The sequence below is a fragment of the Thalassophryne amazonica genome, chromosome 21 (genome assembly GCF_902500255.1).
Source record: "Thalassophryne amazonica chromosome 21, fThaAma1.1, whole genome shotgun sequence".
NCBI classification, from domain to species: domain Eukaryota; kingdom Metazoa; phylum Chordata; class Actinopteri; order Batrachoidiformes; family Batrachoididae; genus Thalassophryne; species Thalassophryne amazonica.
In genome coordinates, this window is record NC_047123.1 from 36,552,391 (window position 1) to 36,569,658 (window position 17,268).

At 41.1% G+C, this 17,268-nt stretch overlaps 2 protein-coding genes across 4 annotated transcripts; one reads left to right on the top strand and one right to left on the bottom strand.

Annotated features, from left to right (window-relative positions):
• The first annotated feature begins 574 nt into the window (after positions 1-574).
• lin9 (lin-9 DREAM MuvB core complex component) lies at positions 575-14,308 on the top strand. 3 transcript variants are annotated; one of them, XM_034162453.1, is made up of 15 exons: positions 575-711; positions 5,777-5,809; positions 6,349-6,458; positions 6,749-6,862; positions 7,084-7,214; positions 7,402-7,527; positions 7,631-7,788; positions 11,414-11,547; positions 11,634-11,762; positions 11,929-12,030; positions 12,103-12,183; positions 12,262-12,387; positions 12,475-12,657; positions 12,923-13,020; positions 13,528-14,308. In XM_034162453.1, exons 1-15 carry the CDS (start codon positions 681-683, stop codon positions 13,631-13,633), a joined length of 1,662 nt encoding a protein of 553 aa, XP_034018344.1. In that variant the 5' UTR covers positions 575-680; the 3' UTR covers positions 13,634-14,308. The 3 variants fall into 3 exon arrangements, with proteins under 3 accessions (XP_034018344.1, XP_034018345.1, XP_034018346.1); XM_034162454.1 differs by having other exon boundaries at positions 581-711; positions 6,349-6,440; XM_034162455.1 differs by lacking the exon at positions 575-711 and adding an exon at positions 871-885.
• A 52-nt stretch (positions 14,309-14,360) lies between these two features.
• Positions 14,361-16,147, bottom strand: mixl1 (Mix paired-like homeobox). The gene is made up of 4 exons (XM_034161910.1): positions 15,964-16,147; positions 15,612-15,922; positions 15,219-15,345; positions 14,361-15,004 (listed from the first exon to the last, which is right to left on the bottom strand). The coding sequence occupies exons 1-4, from the start codon at positions 16,097-16,099 to the stop codon at positions 14,424-14,426; spliced, it is 1,155 nt and encodes a 384-aa protein (XP_034017801.1). The 5' UTR covers positions 16,100-16,147; the 3' UTR covers positions 14,361-14,423.
• Positions 16,148-17,268: the final 1,121 nt, after the last annotated feature.

Below are 17,268 nucleotides of genomic sequence, written 5' to 3' on the forward strand. Positions count from 1 at the left end.
TGGTTGGGTACCTCAGGACTTCAGGATCGTGTGGTGAAGAAAACACCAGCTTCTCTTGGGCCACTCCGCCCCCTCAGTCCTTTACACTGAGGATAAGGAACACCAGCTGTGGAGTCCTATCACAGCTTGAAGGACTTGCCATTTTGGGAAAGCTGGACTTGCTGATTCAAGCTTGACAGTTCTTCATGATTTCTTTGTTGGGGGTCTGAAAGTCGCTGATGTTCACCTTCTTACATGTACAGACTGTACATTACTCATGGGCACCAAATGTGCCTGTTTTACTGGTTCAGCTATGCTAACATTTAGTAGAACTGGTCAGATTGCAATGGGGGTGTTGCTTCAGGATGTTTTTACACCACTTTATATTTAAAGAAAGGTTGTTTTCTGAATTCACCTCATTGATGTATGGAATTCTAACTCTTAATATTACTGTGACACATTTTGGACCGTAAACAGTGAGGCCGGATCCGGCCCGCGGGCCGCCAGATTATTATATACATTAACACATCGACAGTCATCCAAAAAGGCATGTTATGAAACTGTTTGGGAAGCACTTGGCCTCAAATTTTACATGAAAAATAAGATCGTTGTTCGGTAAAATCAAACCTTTTGTCAAATCGCCCTCCAGGCGGCGTCCCGACCCAGAATGCATTTTGACAAAGCGGCGCGGCTAATTCAAGATGGCGGAACTGGACCAGCTGTTAGACGAGAGTGAGTAAAAACAATATTCACAGAGTTTGACAACACAGCAAGAAGAAATACCCCGTCGCACAGCGCTGGCACTGCTAGAATAACGAAGGTCACAAGTTTCGAGGAGGATTTAAAAAGGAAGAAAGGTGTAAAACATAAAAGCGGAGAAATACCGGATCAAGTCAGCTAACGCTTGTTAGCGAGTGATGCTAAGTAGCTAATGTTGAACAAACTGGGTAAACAAATAGCTTAGCCCCGAGCTAACGCCCACAAATCTTACCGCAGTACCGCAAAAACAATCATAAAATCACCAAAAACATCATAGTGCCAAAACGGGCTCAGATGTGTTCTGCTGGACTTCGTTTATTTAGACTTATACAGGGTTTTTCCACAAGCTAGTGAGAGAAAACTAGCAATTGGCTCGTAGGAGCTGAATTATTATTGTAGGTAATGTTAATACAGTAACTGTAAATAAATTTACCCTTCTTAGATTTATTTATATTTTTCTGGCCCGTAGCAAATTATACTTCAGACTGACAACACAATCTAATTTACCTGGTTGTTGTGATCAATAATTAGTCGATAATCAATGTAAAATCTCAGAGAAAAAGTAATCACCTGCATCTCTGCACCATTATTCATAAAACAAATTTATGAACTGCATGAAACATACATCTAGAATAGCACTCAGAATACATTCTTTCACTAAAACCAAACAGGAGGGATGAATTTTTTTCCCTGTGACATTAACAACATTATGTTACAGCCTGCTCTTAAATATTTCACTTGAACAGATCCTGAGGTGGATCTACATACAGGTACAGGTTACACTTGACAGATCCTGGCAAAGATCCTGGACTTTGGGGAGGTGATGGTCTAGTGGTTAAAGAGTTGGGCTTGAGACCAGAAGATCCTCGGGTCAAATCCCAGCCTGACTGGAAAATCACTAAGGGCCCTTGGGCAAGGTCCTTAATCCCCTATTGCTCCCTATGTGTCGTGAGCACCTTGTATGGCAGCACCCTGATATCACGGTGAATGTGAGGCATTATTGTAAAGCACTTTGAGCATCTGATGCAGATGGAAAAACGCTATGTAAATGCATCCCATTTACCATTTATCCTGAGGTGGATCTACATACAGGTACAGCTGAAATGTTTCATCAAGATCAGTCCGCCCAGTGTTGAGACATCAATTAAAGTGTTTTTGAAATGCCACATCTCACCACATAGTGAAATGATCCAACATTCAAGTTGTTTTGATTTTACACCAAAAATTGATGTTCTCTCTCTCTCTCCCTCTCCCCCTCTCTCTCTCGCTCTGTCAATAAGACTGAACATTCCAATAAATTATCTTTGAGATCAGATATGTTTTTTAGTCATTCTACCAAAAAGCAAACACGTGCATGTGTTAACATAGCATCATCGTGAGGCACAATCCAAAACATCCCCACAAATACTGTACAGTATTTTCCAGGAATCCTGGGCATTATTAAAAAATAAATAAAAATAATAAAAGATGATGCAAATATTCACTGCACTGGTAGCAGCATAGGGCTTTTACAACAAAAATGCAGATGAGTGAGTAGGTGGGGTAGTCTTACAAATGGGCTGTATTTCTCCAGCACTTTTCCATCTGATGCAAATGTATAAAACACTTTACCTTAATACCTTATGTTTATACACACATACTCAGGTCACCATGATGCAATGGGTGGTACTAAAATGCACACCAGGAGCAACTTGGAAATTAAGCAGCTTGGTCAAGGACACTGTGTATACAACCCCTGGCAAAAATTATGGACTCACCGGCCTTGGAGGATGTTCATTCAGTTGTTTAATTTTGTAGAAAAAAAGCAGATCACAGACATGACACAAAACTAAAGTCATTTCAAATGGCAACTTTCTGGCTTTAAGAAACACTATAAGAAATCGGGAAAAAAAATTGTGGCAGTCAGTAACGGTTACTTTTTTAGACCAAGCAGAGGGAAAAAAAAAATGGAATCAGTTCTGAGGAAAAAAAAAACTTAAGGAATCATGAAAAACAAAAGAACGCTCCAACACATCACTAGTATTTTGTTGCACCACCTCTGGCTTTTATAACAGCTTGCAGTCTCTGAGGCATGGACTTAATGAGTGACAAACAGTACTCTTCATCAATCTGGCTCCAACTTTCTCTGATTGCTGTTGCCAGATCAGCTTTGCAGGTTGGAGCCTTGTCATGGACCATTTTCTTCAACTTCCACCAAAGATTTTCAATTGGATTAAGATCCGGATTGTTTGCAGGCCATGACATTGACCCTATGTGTCTTTTTGCAAGGAATGTTTTCACAGTTTTTGCTCTATGGCAAGATGCATTATCATCTTGAAAAATGATTTCATCATCCCCAAACATCCTTTCAATTGATGGGATAAGAAAAGTGTCCAAAATATCAATGTAAACTTGTGCATTTATTGATGATGTAATGACAGCCATCTCCCCAGTGCCTTTACCTGACATGCAGCCCCATATCATCAATGACTGGAAATTTACATGTTCTCTTCAGGCAGTCATCTTTATAAATCTCATTGGAACGGCACCAAACAAAAGTTCCAGCATCAGCACCTTGCCCAATGCAGATTCAAGATTCATCACTGAATATGACTTTCATCCAGTCATCCACAGTCCACGATTGCTTTTCCTTAGCCCATTGTAACCTTGTTTTTTTCTGTTTAGGTGTTAATGATGGCTTTCGTTTAGCTTTTCTGTATGTAAATCCCATTTCCTTTAGGCGGTTTCTTACAGTTCGGTCACAGACGTTGACTCCAGTTTCCTCCCATTCGTTCCTCATTTGTTTTGTTTTGCATTTTCGATTTTTGAGACATATTGCTTTAAGTTTTCTGTCTTGACGCTTTGATGTCTTCCTTGGTCTACCAGTATGTTTGCCTTTAACAACCTTCCCATGTTGTTTGTATTTGGTCCAGAGTTTACATACAGCTGACTGTGAACAACCAACATCTTTTGCAACATTGTGTGATGATTTACCCTCTTTTAAGAGTTTGATAATCCTCTCCTTTGTTTCAATTGACATCTCTCATGTTGGAGCCATGATTCATGTCAGTCCACTTGGTGCAACAGCCAAGGTGTGATCACTCCTTTTTAGATGCAGACTAACGAGCAGATCTGATTTGATACAGGTGTTAGTTTTGGGGATGAAAATTTACAGGGTGATTCCATAATTTATTCCTCAGAATTGAGTGATTCCATATTTTTTCCCTCTGCTTGGTCTAAAAAAGTAACTGTTACTGACTTTTCTTGATTTCTTATAGTGTTTCTTAAAGCCAGAAAGTTGCCATTTGAAATGACTTTAGTTTTGTGTCATGTCTGTGATCTGCTTTTTTTTCTACAAAATTAAACAACTGAATGAACATCCTCCGAGGCCGGTGATTCCATAATTATTGCCAGGGGTTGTAGACAAAAACTCAAAAACAAAAACTCCTACAATTTTGTAATTCATCAAATTAGAAACAGCACATAATCAGGATGAAATGCTGAATTTGTGGTGAAATTTTCTGCACCTGATCAATCCCCAAAACAAGTGTTTTGCCTGTGGAATATAATATATGCATGTCTGCCACTTGCTGTGTGGTTAGTGAATGCTGGATGGATTATGGTCAGTCATGAATAGATGTGGTTCATCTTACATGTAGTTTGGTTTCCACCTGCTGATACCTTGTGCACCTTGTGTGCTTGTCGATGCACTGCAAATGAGTGATGCAAGATAAGAAAATGTTCTTTTTAAGTCCATATCAAAAAGAGAACCTGCTGAACACTGACACCTGCTGTATGGTTCATGAATGAGCATCTAAATAAAATGAGTAATTTCTTTTTAAAGGCTGCAGTCAGTACATGGTAAAGAGTGCTAGAATTTAAGTCTAAGTAAAACATTATGAAATCATTTTGGGTGAATGACAGTTTTAGAGGAGCATCGCATAGTTATTTATTGAATCTTATCCACTATTTGTTGGCTTTGAGGAATTTGAACTGTAAGTGTACAGTCATCAGGTTTTTCTTTATCTGAAAAAGTGCTTCAATTTTCATCTTAAGCAAAAAATTAGATGCAATTCAGGGACTTGCTGACCATCGAGGCAGGGGCTGCAAAGGATAAAGCATTAATTAGAGTCACGAGAAACAAAAACACTACTGTTGCTCGTAGAACAATTAAAACTCAGTTCAAATATTTAAAGAACAAGAGACATAGTATCAAGCAAACCTGCCGTTCAAAAGCACAGTAGTATAAAACTGAACGTGCTTTTGGGTTACCTGACAGTGTTGACATTACTATTGTTTTAGTTCAGTTTTGTCAAAATTAACTTTTCATTTTTCAATTATTCAACGGTAACTTGTGCAAAGGTGAAAAAAAAACATGCAGGACATTTTTGATGCTATATGAATTTAAATTTAGATGTATGTGTGTTTTCAGTATTTTTTAGTCAACTAAAAATGAACCAGTTTTTAGGAGTGCACAAAGAGGGGCTTGATGGGACATGTTTGATAACCACGGCAGCCCATCTCTGGAGACACTAAGGCCCTGTCCACACAGGAACAGATTCAGGTGTATATGCATGAATTTTGTATTGTTTTGGTATTTCATCCACACATAAATGGCATTTTGGGTGGATGAAAATGGGTGCATTTGCATTTGCCGCATTTGCATCTCCGTGTGCACAAGCGATATGAAATGTTTCAGAAAGGTTTACGTCACAGCACCACCTGTCTAAACACTGCAGCTTGTAAGCGGTCACTGGGAGAGAGGTGGAGTATACCCTGAACTGTTATTTTATAATCTACTCTAAAAGCTGCAGCCAGCCAGTGTTGCACAGTTGGAACAGGTGGAATGTGCTCATATTTTCTAGCTCTGTGTTTTATAGCGGCTGTGTTGCCAAAATCCAGACCTGCAGGTCATCCTCACCCAAGAGGCTAGTGTTGCGTTTATTCCTACAGCCAATATGAAACATCCTCTCACAGCTCTAAACTGCATGAATGTGATGACTGGTGTGCTTAATGCTGCTGATGTAACTTTTTTTTCCTCTCTTCCTCTCGATGTCAGGCTCTTCAGCAGAGGCACTTGTCAGTCTGAAAGGTATGTGTGCAGTTTACCAGTCTTGTCTCCAGTTACACTTTACAAAACTTTACACTTTAGCAAATTCATTGCACATTTTGTCCCCTTTTTGTCATTGTATAGATGCTTAGTTGTGAATGTAGCTGAGAGAATATTAGTTGTAGTCCGAGCATTAGGCATATTTTATGCATTTTCATAAGCCTATTGTCATTTATTTGTAACTACAACATAGTTCATTGCTGATTTTTTTTTTTTTTTTTTTTTTCTGTGTCATAGTTTTCTCTTGTACAGTCCTTGTAATAAAAGGCATGTTTTGGATCAGGCTAGCAAAAAAAAAAAAAAAAAAATCATTTTGATTTGAATTGCTTTTTTTTTATTGTTGTCAAATAGGTCATATCAGACATGTTTTCAAAACCTCAGGCAAATTTAATTGTAAAGACAAGATTAAAGTGATATTGGGCAATAGGATTTCTTATGCCTGCTTGAATGCAAGTAACTGTCATTAGCCTTTTATTGGACTGGCCTCACTGTTTTGAAACAATGCTTTGGTTTTCCTGCAGAGGGCAGTTTGTCCAACACTCTGAATGAGAAGAACAATTTCCCACGAGTTCATAACACAAGGGGGCGCCCGTCCTCCCTGACAATGGACACGGTAAGGAACATGACAGAGGTTCTATATCAGGAGTCTCTCACACACTATGTCATCATTGAGCTCATAACGTGGGTATGTCTAGCGATATTTAAGTCAGTCCTCTATGGTGTCCGTCCAAATATACATCAAATACTTTCAGACCTCTAGATCCATGAAACCAATTTTAAATATTCAAAGCCACACTTTGAATTTATTTGCGTGTTTTATGGGAATAGTTCACAGAGACGTTTGTGTCATTTGACAAGACTTTAATTTTTGGAGCTTTACCATGATCCGTGACTAATTTCTGTCCATGTTTGTCTGTCCAGCCCACACGGGGCTCCAAGAGGAGCCGTTTGTTTCGGGAGGAGGATGAACAGCCACAACAGCGTCTTCCCTCCAGATCCCCCCGGAGGAGTCAGCGGGTCACCACCACACCACAGGTAAAAACAAAACCGCATAAAAGGATCGCTTCCCACATCCCTGCTAACATGTAGTTGTTTGCTGTTGCTTGTGTAGTTCTGACGTAAAGCTGCCCATCAGACAGTCTTTAGTGGGAAATGATGCATTTACACATCTTAATCAACTCTAAGATTTCTGAGATACCTTTTTAAGGTGTTTGTTGCAATGTTTTAGATGTTTATTTTTTTTTCTATCTCCACAGAAATTTGCTAACATGGTGACACCAGATAAGAAGGCATCACAGAAAATAGGGCTGCGATTAAGAAACCTCTTAAAGCTGCCCAAAGCTCACAAATGGTGCATTTATGAATGGTTCTACTCAAATATTGACAGGTAAATTCTCTTCACCTTCAGAACATGCACAGACTAAAATAACATTAAAAACATTCACTCAATAGAAGTATAAACAGTTTTAAATACATTAGAATAAAGAAATCCCACATAATGAATACATTGTAAATTGGAATAGAAAGATTTTGGATGATGTAACATTATCTTTCACCTTCATTTTCTCCTCCAGACCTCTCTTTGAGGGTGACAATGAATTCTGCCTTTGTCTGAAGGAGTCTTTCCCCAACCTGAAAACAAGAAAGCTGACAAGAGTTGAGTGGGGAACAATCAGGAGACTGATGGGAAAACCTCGCCGGTATGCTGCGTTATAGCTTTAAAAAATCAACTATTTGTTCAGGATTCATATCACCATTTCCTTGCACTCAGACTCAGGCACCGAGCTCTTTTGTCTGCTGTAGGTGTTCCTCAGCCTTCTTTACTGAAGAACGAACAGCGCTGAGACAAAAGAGGCAGAAGATGCGTCTGCTGCAGCAAAGAAAGCTCACTGACGTGTCAAACTGCAAAGACCTTCCTGATGAAATCCCACTTCCACTCATTATCGGAACCAAAGTCACTGGTAAGATGATCAACATATAGACATTATAACAGCCACAAAGCCACAATGAAGATAAATTATTCTGTATGTCACAGAAATGACGAGAAGCCAAACATAAGATGTGCAGGGAAGAAAACCATGACAACTTAATGATCATGTTAAAGGACCATGCCGGCTATTTTGGATGTTTGCACACGTCATCTGCACTGTGACCAGAGGTGTCAAGTAACGAAGTACAAATACTTCGTTACTGTACTTAAGTACACTTTTTACGTATCTATACTTTACTCCATTACTTATTTTTCTGCCTACTTCTGACTTCTACTCATTACATTTTCACACAAGTATCTGTACTTTCTATTCCTTACATTTTTAAAACAAACAGCCTCGTTACTCTTGGCTTCAGTTTATTGTTTATATATATATATTTCACGTCATGTGCGCCTGTAATTAACTTTTCTGCAGCGCGGCTTTGCTTTGAACTGTGAACCAATCCAAGCAGTGGTTCGCAGATTGAAGCAATGCTTCGACCTATTGCTTCGTTTATTCTTTCTTTCGCTTAATTTCCCCCCGCTAAAACCCTAAAGAGCATACTTCTGTGAGTATTATTTACCTTTTCTATGTTAAACCGACCTGTTATGGTCTTCTGAAACAGTTGATAGATGTATTTTATAACTTAAAAACGGGAGCGACGCTAACGCATTAGCATGTCTATGGCATTTTCAATGTTAAAAGTTAGCATTAAGCAGTTGCAGCTGTCATCATGTTCGGGTGCATTTGTTTTCAAATTGTACACTCAACAAAAATATAAATGCAACACTTTTGGTTTTGCTCCCATTTTGTATGAGATGAACTCAAAGATCTAAAACTTTTTCCACATACACAATATCACCATTTCCCTCAAATATTGTTCACAAACCAGTCTAAATCTGTGATAGTGAGCACTTCTCCTTTGCTGAGATAATCCATCCCACCTCACAGGTGTGCCATACCAAGATGCTGATTAGACACCATGATTAGTGCACAGGTGTGCCTTAGACTGTCCACAATAAAAGGCCACTCTGAAAGGTGCAGTTTTGTTTTATTGGGGGGATACCAGTCAGTATCTGGTGTGACCACCATTTGCCTCATGCAGTGCAACACATCTCCTTCGCATAGAGTTGATCAGGTTGTCAATTGTGGCCTGTGGAATGTTGGTCCACTCCTCTTCAATGGCTGTGCGAAGTTGCTGGATATTGGCAGGAACTGGTACACGCTGTCGTATACGCCGGTCCAGAGCATCCCAAACATGCTCAATGGGTGACATGTCCGGTGAGTATGCCGGCCATGCAAGAACTGGGACATTTTCAGCTTCCAAGAATTGTGTACAGATCCTTGCAACATGGGGCCGTGCATTATCCTGCTGCAACATGAGGTGATGTTCTTGGATGTATGGCACAACAATGGGCCTCAGGATCTCATCACGGTATCTCTGTGCATTCAAAATGCCATCAATAAAATGCACCTGTGTTCTTCGTCCGTAACAGACGCCTTCCCATACCATAACCCCACTGCCACCATGGGCCACTCGATCCACAACACTGACATCAGAAAACCACTCACCCACACGACGCCACACACGCTGTCTGCCATCTGCCCTGGACAGTGTGAACCGGGATTCATCCGTGAAGAGAACACCTCTCCAACGTGCCAAACGCCAGCGAATGTGAGCATTTGCCCACTCAAGTCGGTTACAACGACGAACTGGAGTCAGGTCGAGACCCCGATGAGGACGACGAGCATGCAGATGAGCTTCCCTGAGACGGTTTCTGACAGTTTGTGCAGAAATTCTTTGGTTATGCAAACCAATTGTTTCAGCAGCTGTCCGAGTGGCTGGTCTCAGACGATCTTGGAGGTGAACATGCTGGATGTGAAGGTCCTGGGCTGGTGTGGTTACACGTGGTCTGCGGTTGTGAGGCTGGTTGGATGTACTGCCAAATTCTCTGAAACGCCTTTGGAGACGGCTTATGGTAGAGAAATGAACATTCAATACACGAGCAACAGCTCTGGTTGACATTCCTGCTGTCAGCATGCCAATTGCACGCTCCCTCAAATCTTGCGACATTTGTGGCATTGTGCTGTGTGATAAAACTGCACCTTTCAGAGTGGCCTTTTATTGTGGACAGTCTAAGGCACACCTGTGCACTAATCATGGTGTCTAATCAGCATCTTGATATGGCACACCTGTGAGGTGGGATGGATTATCTCAGCAAAGGAGAAGTGCTCACTATCACAGATTTAGACTGGTTTGTGAACAGTATTTGAGGGAAATGGTGATATTGTGTATGTGGAAAAAGTTTTAGATCTTTGAGTTCATCTCATACAAAATGTGAGCAAAACCAAAAGTGTTGCGTTTATATTTTTGTTGAGTGTAATATTTCTTAAATTTATTTTTGTTTATATATGAATAATCTAATGATTATTATATACAATTTTAGAGAAAGAGGCTAAAAGAACCTGAATAGAAACACAACAGAAAATATAAAAGCAACTAACAATGAACATACATAAATAAATAAATGTTTCCTGTGAACACCTAGTGACTCTTACACCTCCACTTCATCCCTGTCTTATTTAATGACAGTTTGTTTCCGTCAAACCATATTTTCAATGTGTTAATTTCTTCAGTGATTTCCTCCAGAACTATCTGACAAACTAGAAAACTGCTGCATCCTAGTAAGAGCAGAATACTACTGGAATGAATTTGAATAAGGAAAGTTGTATTTTTTTCTCACTAAATGGATGCTGCACTCACTGCAGTTTATTGTCTGGAATAGTCCCAGATTGCATTTCAGAGCTTCTAGAATTCAAACATTTTCGTGCAGGTGGTGTTGGGGGTAATTTTGGGTTTTGGGTCTTGGGCCACATGTAGAATGAATCAGTTTTTAAATTAAGCTTTCAATTCATATAGTGGCATCTACCTTTTTTTTTTAAAGGTTACTTTATACTTTTATACTTTAAGTAGGTTTTGGAGCACATACTTTTTCACTTTTACTTGAGTAAAGAGGTCAAGTTCATACTTCAACTTTTAACAGAGTGTTTTTAAACTGCAGTATCTATACTTCTACTTAAGTAACAAATGTGTGTACTTTTGACACCACTGACTGTGACACATGTGGTTAGCACGGTTGCCCCCCCCCCCCCCCCCCCCCAGTCAGAAGGTCTCCAGTTTGAGGCCACCTGTGCACCATTTTCCTTGTACATTTGGCATTAAGCCAGGAAGAGCATTATCAAGTGTAAAATTTGTCAAATCAATGTGCAGATTAATATCAGAATGAAAAATGGACACGAGTCTTATACCACAGTACAGCTGAGCCACACTTTTTCCCCATGAGGTTATCGATGAACGTTTTTAAATCATACAACTTCAGTATTGAATTAAAGGGACAGAAAAAAAATCTGACCTCCATGACTTGAAACAGTGTTGGCATAAGTCATCCACCAGTGTGAACAGTTTCTGTTTTTTGTTGAAGTTGTGTAATATTTAAGTTTAAATCTGTTAAATGTGCTAGAGAGTAACCTCGACACTGTTTCCTGATGTGCTCACCTGCCGTGTGGGGTTTTTGTGGCTTGAACAGTTTTTGAACAGCTTTTCTGTCTTTGGTAGCTCGACTTCGTGGTGTCCACGACGGGTTATTCACAGGGCAGATTGATGCTGTGGACTACAGTGCCGCCACCTATCGTGTCACCTTTGATCGCAGTGGCCTGGGAACTCACACGGTGCCTGATTATGAAGTACTGGTAAGTCTCGCTGACTACAGAGTGTGCACGCTAAAATAATTGTTCTGGTTTATTTTTGAGTATCTGGTAATGTTGTTTTTTTCCAGAGTAATGAGCCCAATGAGACCATGCCCATTTCAGCGTGTGCACAGAAGCACAGGACTACACGCTACATGCACAACCTAATGACGCCGCCAAGAGGGCCCTACACCTCTGTGAATACCCCGGTCCTCATGGTACTGTCCCTTTATATGTGCACGTGTGCTGTGCTGTTACAAAATCAATCTGACTCTGACAGTTTGGTTTGTGTTACAATACATATTGTAAGAAAGGAGTTACTCAAAGAAAAAACTCTCTCTCTACCTGAGTTTTTCTTTGTTTAAATAACTACTCTTGGGACAGGACAACGACCCTCTTATCAGCCAGTCGCCATGGAGGAACAAAGTGCTTGGCGTTGACGGAGACACATTGGGAGGGTTTCCTGTCAAATTCCTGATTCAAGTGGTAAATACAGCCTCAGTTCCAGCACTGTAATGGTTCGTTCGAACACATTCACTCATCTTATGTCTCGGACAGACACGACTGTCCAAGATCCTTATGATCAAAAAGGAGCACATCAAGCACTTGAAGGAAATGAACACAGAGGCCGAGCGACAGGTATGGTCCTTACCAACACACAAACATGTTTGCTGCGCATGTTTGGGATTGAAGCAGCAGTAAACCTTTTGTTTTCAGAAATCCTACTCGTTGCCCATTGACCTGGACTTCCAGAAGCAATATGCGACCACGGTGCTGGAGCTGGAGCAGCTCAACAAAGATCTGAATAAGGTGTTACATGAAGTGCAGCAGTTCTGCTGTGAGGTAAGCTGGGAGCTAATTAACATACGTGGAGAGGATTCCCTGTGGCGTGTCTCAGCTCGCGTACATCACCAATATGTATCCAATCAGCTCGCTCCAGATCAGGGCATGGTTCCAGCCGACCATCCCACCGAGCTGCGGCGGCGTTGTGAAGAAGAGGCCGAGCAGATGGTGCAGCTAAAAAACTGCCAAAAGGGCGGGCAACAGAGCGTGACAAACGCCAGCCGAACACACCTCATCTCTCGCCTCACTGCTCTGCTGCTAGAGATAAAGGTGAGCGCTACTGTGGTGATGGAATTCAACCCCCTCACATAAATGATGGCATACATCAGGATAACGCGCAGTGTGCTGCTCTTTGGCAGCAGCTTCTTCTCCTGCAAAGATGCATTGATTTGGTTTGTTTAAGGTGCTAAAACCTTCTGGTATGTGACACATATGTCACATAATGCGTGAGGCGGTCTTCACAAAACATGCACATGCAATATTTCCATCATGAGTTTGCATTGTGGTGACGTGTTGCCGTTTGGTTTTGTTTCAGTGTTTGGCAGATGGAGGAGACCTGAATTCTTTTGAGTTCAAATCTCTGACAGACTCTCTGAATGACATCAAGGCCTCAATCGACCCGTCCAACCTCAGGTAAGACCTTCCTGTCTGCGCTGCTGTGCCCCCACCTTCAGTGAGAGAAAACAGGCCCTGCATTGGTGAAATCATGGACATGAGCAATGTTTTTTTTCTTGCACTCCTTATTTGTGAGTAGAATTGCATCTTGATCACCTCAGCAAACTAGCATCACTGTCCAAAGTAATGTAGCATGTGGTTGAGAGGTTAAGAAAAGGTGGACAGTGGAGAAAATACAATAGAATAGAGCCTTTATTGTCATTGTACATACATACAGTGAAATTTGTCCTCTGCATTTAACCCCTCCTAGTTACAGTTAGACACAGTCCAACCACTAGGAGCAGTGGGCAGCCACAGTCCAGCACCCAGGAACCATCTCCAGATGTAGAGACGCTGCCTTGCAACACTGATTTATTTTGGACAGACGTAGTTGGAGAGTCACATCTTCCTGGTTCTCACCTGATGTATCTCCACTTACTAAAAAAATTCTCATCTCATTGTCTCTTTCTCTCTTTTTCCCTCCAGTTGCTTCCAGAACAATGTGGAGATTCATGTTGCCCACATTCAGAGCGGACTGAGTCAGTTGGGCAATCTGCATGCATTTTCTGCCAACAACACAAATGCAATCTGACCATCTAACACAGAGGTGCACGTATACACACATTCACAGCAGTCTGAGTCCCTCAACACGTCTACGACACCATCTTCATTCGAATATTAAAAAAGGGACAATGTCTTAAATGTTTTACCAACTTTTTATTGTTAAAAAAAAGAATTAGATAACAAATTGAATGCAAATTTGAAAAAAAAAGAAGTTTGCCACAAATGTTGGTCTCTGACCTGTTTGTGGTTATTTATTGGTTTCATGTGCCAAACATTTTTGCAGTTTTTATAATGAATATTTATTTATATTTGTGTAGTTGATGCTCTGCTGCTCCCCTCATGTAAGCACAGCGGAGGATAAAGAATGTTTTGTAAAACTGTTCATTGTAGATAATTGTATCATATTTCTGATTATTGTCAACATTTCTGCTGTGTATTCAGAAATGTTTTTTGTAAATTTTGTGTGCACTGATGAGAGATTTTTGTATTTTGTAATAAAGGAGGACTCTGGAGTTTTTATGCCTTTTAAGTCATTACGGTAATCTTAGCACAGCTGTTGCTGCAGAGCTCACACTCAGCCTACATCACTGACAACTAACCCGTGTTTCCTGGAGAACCTCTTCAGTTTTGTAAAATTAGATGAGTGCGTCTGTGCATTTGTATATAAATGTTTGTCTTTTATATTAAACCCATTGCAAACCAATATTTGTTTTTATTATTATTATTATTTGTAACAACAGATGTTCTCGTAGATTCAAATAGTTTATTATCATTTTATAATAAATAGGATTTTATTTTCACACAAACATTTTGGTACATCACATGAAGCCACTAAAGCCAGGCAAAGCTTTGTTTTCCCAGTCGGAGTCCGAGTCGGAGATCTCACACCCCTCGGGGGTGTGGATTGGGGAGAACTGATTGAACTTGTTCCCTCTGGATCTCACGGGTAGATACTGGATTTGACAGCCGTTCTCCTTCAGTGATGGCTTGTTGAACACATTGTGGTTCAAGATTGGTGGGATCACAACTTTCATCTCTGGTCCGATGGTTTTGTTCGGTGGGAAATTGTCGTACTCTACCAGTGCCTTCGGACCTTGACCCTGGTCGCTGATGGCGTTGGCTTGGCGCTCTGGGTGATGCCCACTTTCCTCTGGGTAAAGATGGACATTGCAGCACGGGATGTTAACGCTCACCTCGTCTTGTTGAATCTGCTCTGGCTTCATTCTGGTTTTGTTCCCGTCGTAGATGCAGGATGCAGACATGTGCTCATAGCCGCTGCTCTTGCTAGTTTGACCAGACTTGTGCGTGTCCATTGTGTTTTGGTGCACCGTGTGTCTGAAACTGTTTTCCAGTGTGTAACTTCCTATCTTGTGCGTCTCGGCTCCGTAGTTATTGTAAACTGAAAAATAAGAGAAATTTAAGGTTTGTGCTGTATTTATCTTTAACTCAAGATTTTCTCAAACCTATGAGATTATTAAACAAATATGTTGAGGAAAAAATTGCAATTTTGATCAACTTTACATCTTAAATATAATTTAAATTGCATGAAACTAACAAAGCATTCAAGAAAAACTAATCCAAACATCTGAATGCAGAATAAATGTAGCATTAACCTTTATCTGGATCCGTCCTGCTTTGTTGTTGGCTGAAAGCACTGGTGCGTGGAGTGTTGGAGGTTTTCATGGACACCGATGACCCAACTTGGCGCCGGGATTTTGCTCTCCTGTTTTGGAACCAAACCTGGAATTTAACAAACATAGACATCAAACACAGTGAACCTGTTGGGTTGATATTTACAGCTCCAGAACTCCCACTTCATATATTGTCCAAAAGTTGATGGACACCATTTAAAGAAGAATCCAAGGTAAAAATGCAACAGTGGCACTGAATCAGGTCTATTTGGGCCTCATTTGCTTCCAATATTGATTAGCATGATACCCTGGGGTCAACGGTCATCTTGGATGGGACCAGTTAATACTCAGGAGTAATAACTGGCTGAAGACTACCTGAATCCTGTACTCCGGGAGCCCAGTCAGCGCCTCCAGCTTCTCTCGCAGGTAGATGTCTGGATATTTGGTGTCCGAATAAACTTTCTCCAGCACTTCAATCTGCTGCTGGCTGAAGTTGGTTCGTTTTCGCTTGTGGCTCAGAACCGACGTACATTGACCCGCTCCGGCTGCAGAATGTGCAGACTTGAAGTAGTTTGCGGCGGCTGGTGCGCTGTAATCTGCAACAAAAATCAGTTTAATGAATAATGGAGGCGGTGCGTAAATTACGCACGGAATCTGTGGAGACGTTCGGGGTTGCGGAGGCTTCTCTAACCGCAGTACGTTTAAATAAATCCGGTTCTGTTCCCACCTGAGTTGGCGGCTCCGTGTGCAGTTCCTTCCATGTACGTTTGATAGTTTGTCAAAGCTCCGGCGCGCAGGTTGCCGCCGAACGCAGACATGTCGCGCGTCATTCCAGCAATGAGCGGAGCCGCTGGTCGGTGCATTTAAATCCCCCCACGGATCAAAGGTCAGGGTGCTGGATGTGTGAATGGGGCAGCCATCAGTGCCGGCTGCCGGTGGAGGTGTGACGCTTTTCACACCTCCACCTGCGCCGCTTCTCAACCCAAATTTGCGCACAATACACATGGACAGAGAAAAGGTGTAGGTGTACTGTACTGGAATGGATAATGAGGAGAGACGGTCAGAAAGACGAAGACTGCAATGTGTAGACATACAATAAAAAAATATTAACCAGCAGGGCGGCGCTACAGCTTTGCTACCATTTTTGGAGATGAGCCCAATGTAGTAGACCTGAGTTTGCTTTCTGTCCCTCTGCTGTAAGTGGGCACCGGACTGGAGACCCTGTGATGGATTAGAGTCCATCTCAGGTCTCCTTATCTGCTTCATGTTTCAGCATCTGGTACATTTTGATCATTTATTAATGTGATCAGCTGTTCTTGATGAAAATAGTGAAAAAATTTCAAATCGAACAAGGAATATGCAATAAAATGCCATTGCAAAATTTTGTTAGCCATTGGTGAATTTGCCAGATTCCATGGAAAAGTTATTTTCTAAGGAAACACTGCATTTTAAAAAATTAAAACAATTTTTTAAAAATGAATCTACTAATTTATAGAATATATGTTCCTCACTTGGGTTTAACTTTTTAAATTTTAATTTGTTATGTTATTGCATTCTTAGTACAGTATATGTGTGTAACTGCTCTTTACCTTTAAATGTGAATGATCAAATCAAAATCAAATCAATTTTATTTATATAGCGCCAAATCACAACAAACAGTTGCCCCAAGGCGCTTTATATTGTAAGGCAAGGCCATACAATAATTACGGAAAAACCCCAACGGTCAAAACGACCCCCTGTGAGCAAGCACTTGGCGACAGTGGGAAGGAAAAACTCCCTTTTAACAGGAAGAAACCTCCAGCAGAACCAGGCTCAGGGAGGGGCAGTCTTCTGCTGGGACTGGTTGGGGCTGAGGGAGAGAACCAGGAAAAAGACATGCTGTGGAGGGGAGCAGAGATCAATCACTAATGATTAAATGCAGAGTGGTGCATACAGAGCAAAAAGAGAAAGAAACACTCAGTGCATCATGGGAACCCCCCAGCAGTCTAAGTCTATAGCAGCATAACTAAGGGATGGTTCAGGGTCACCTGAT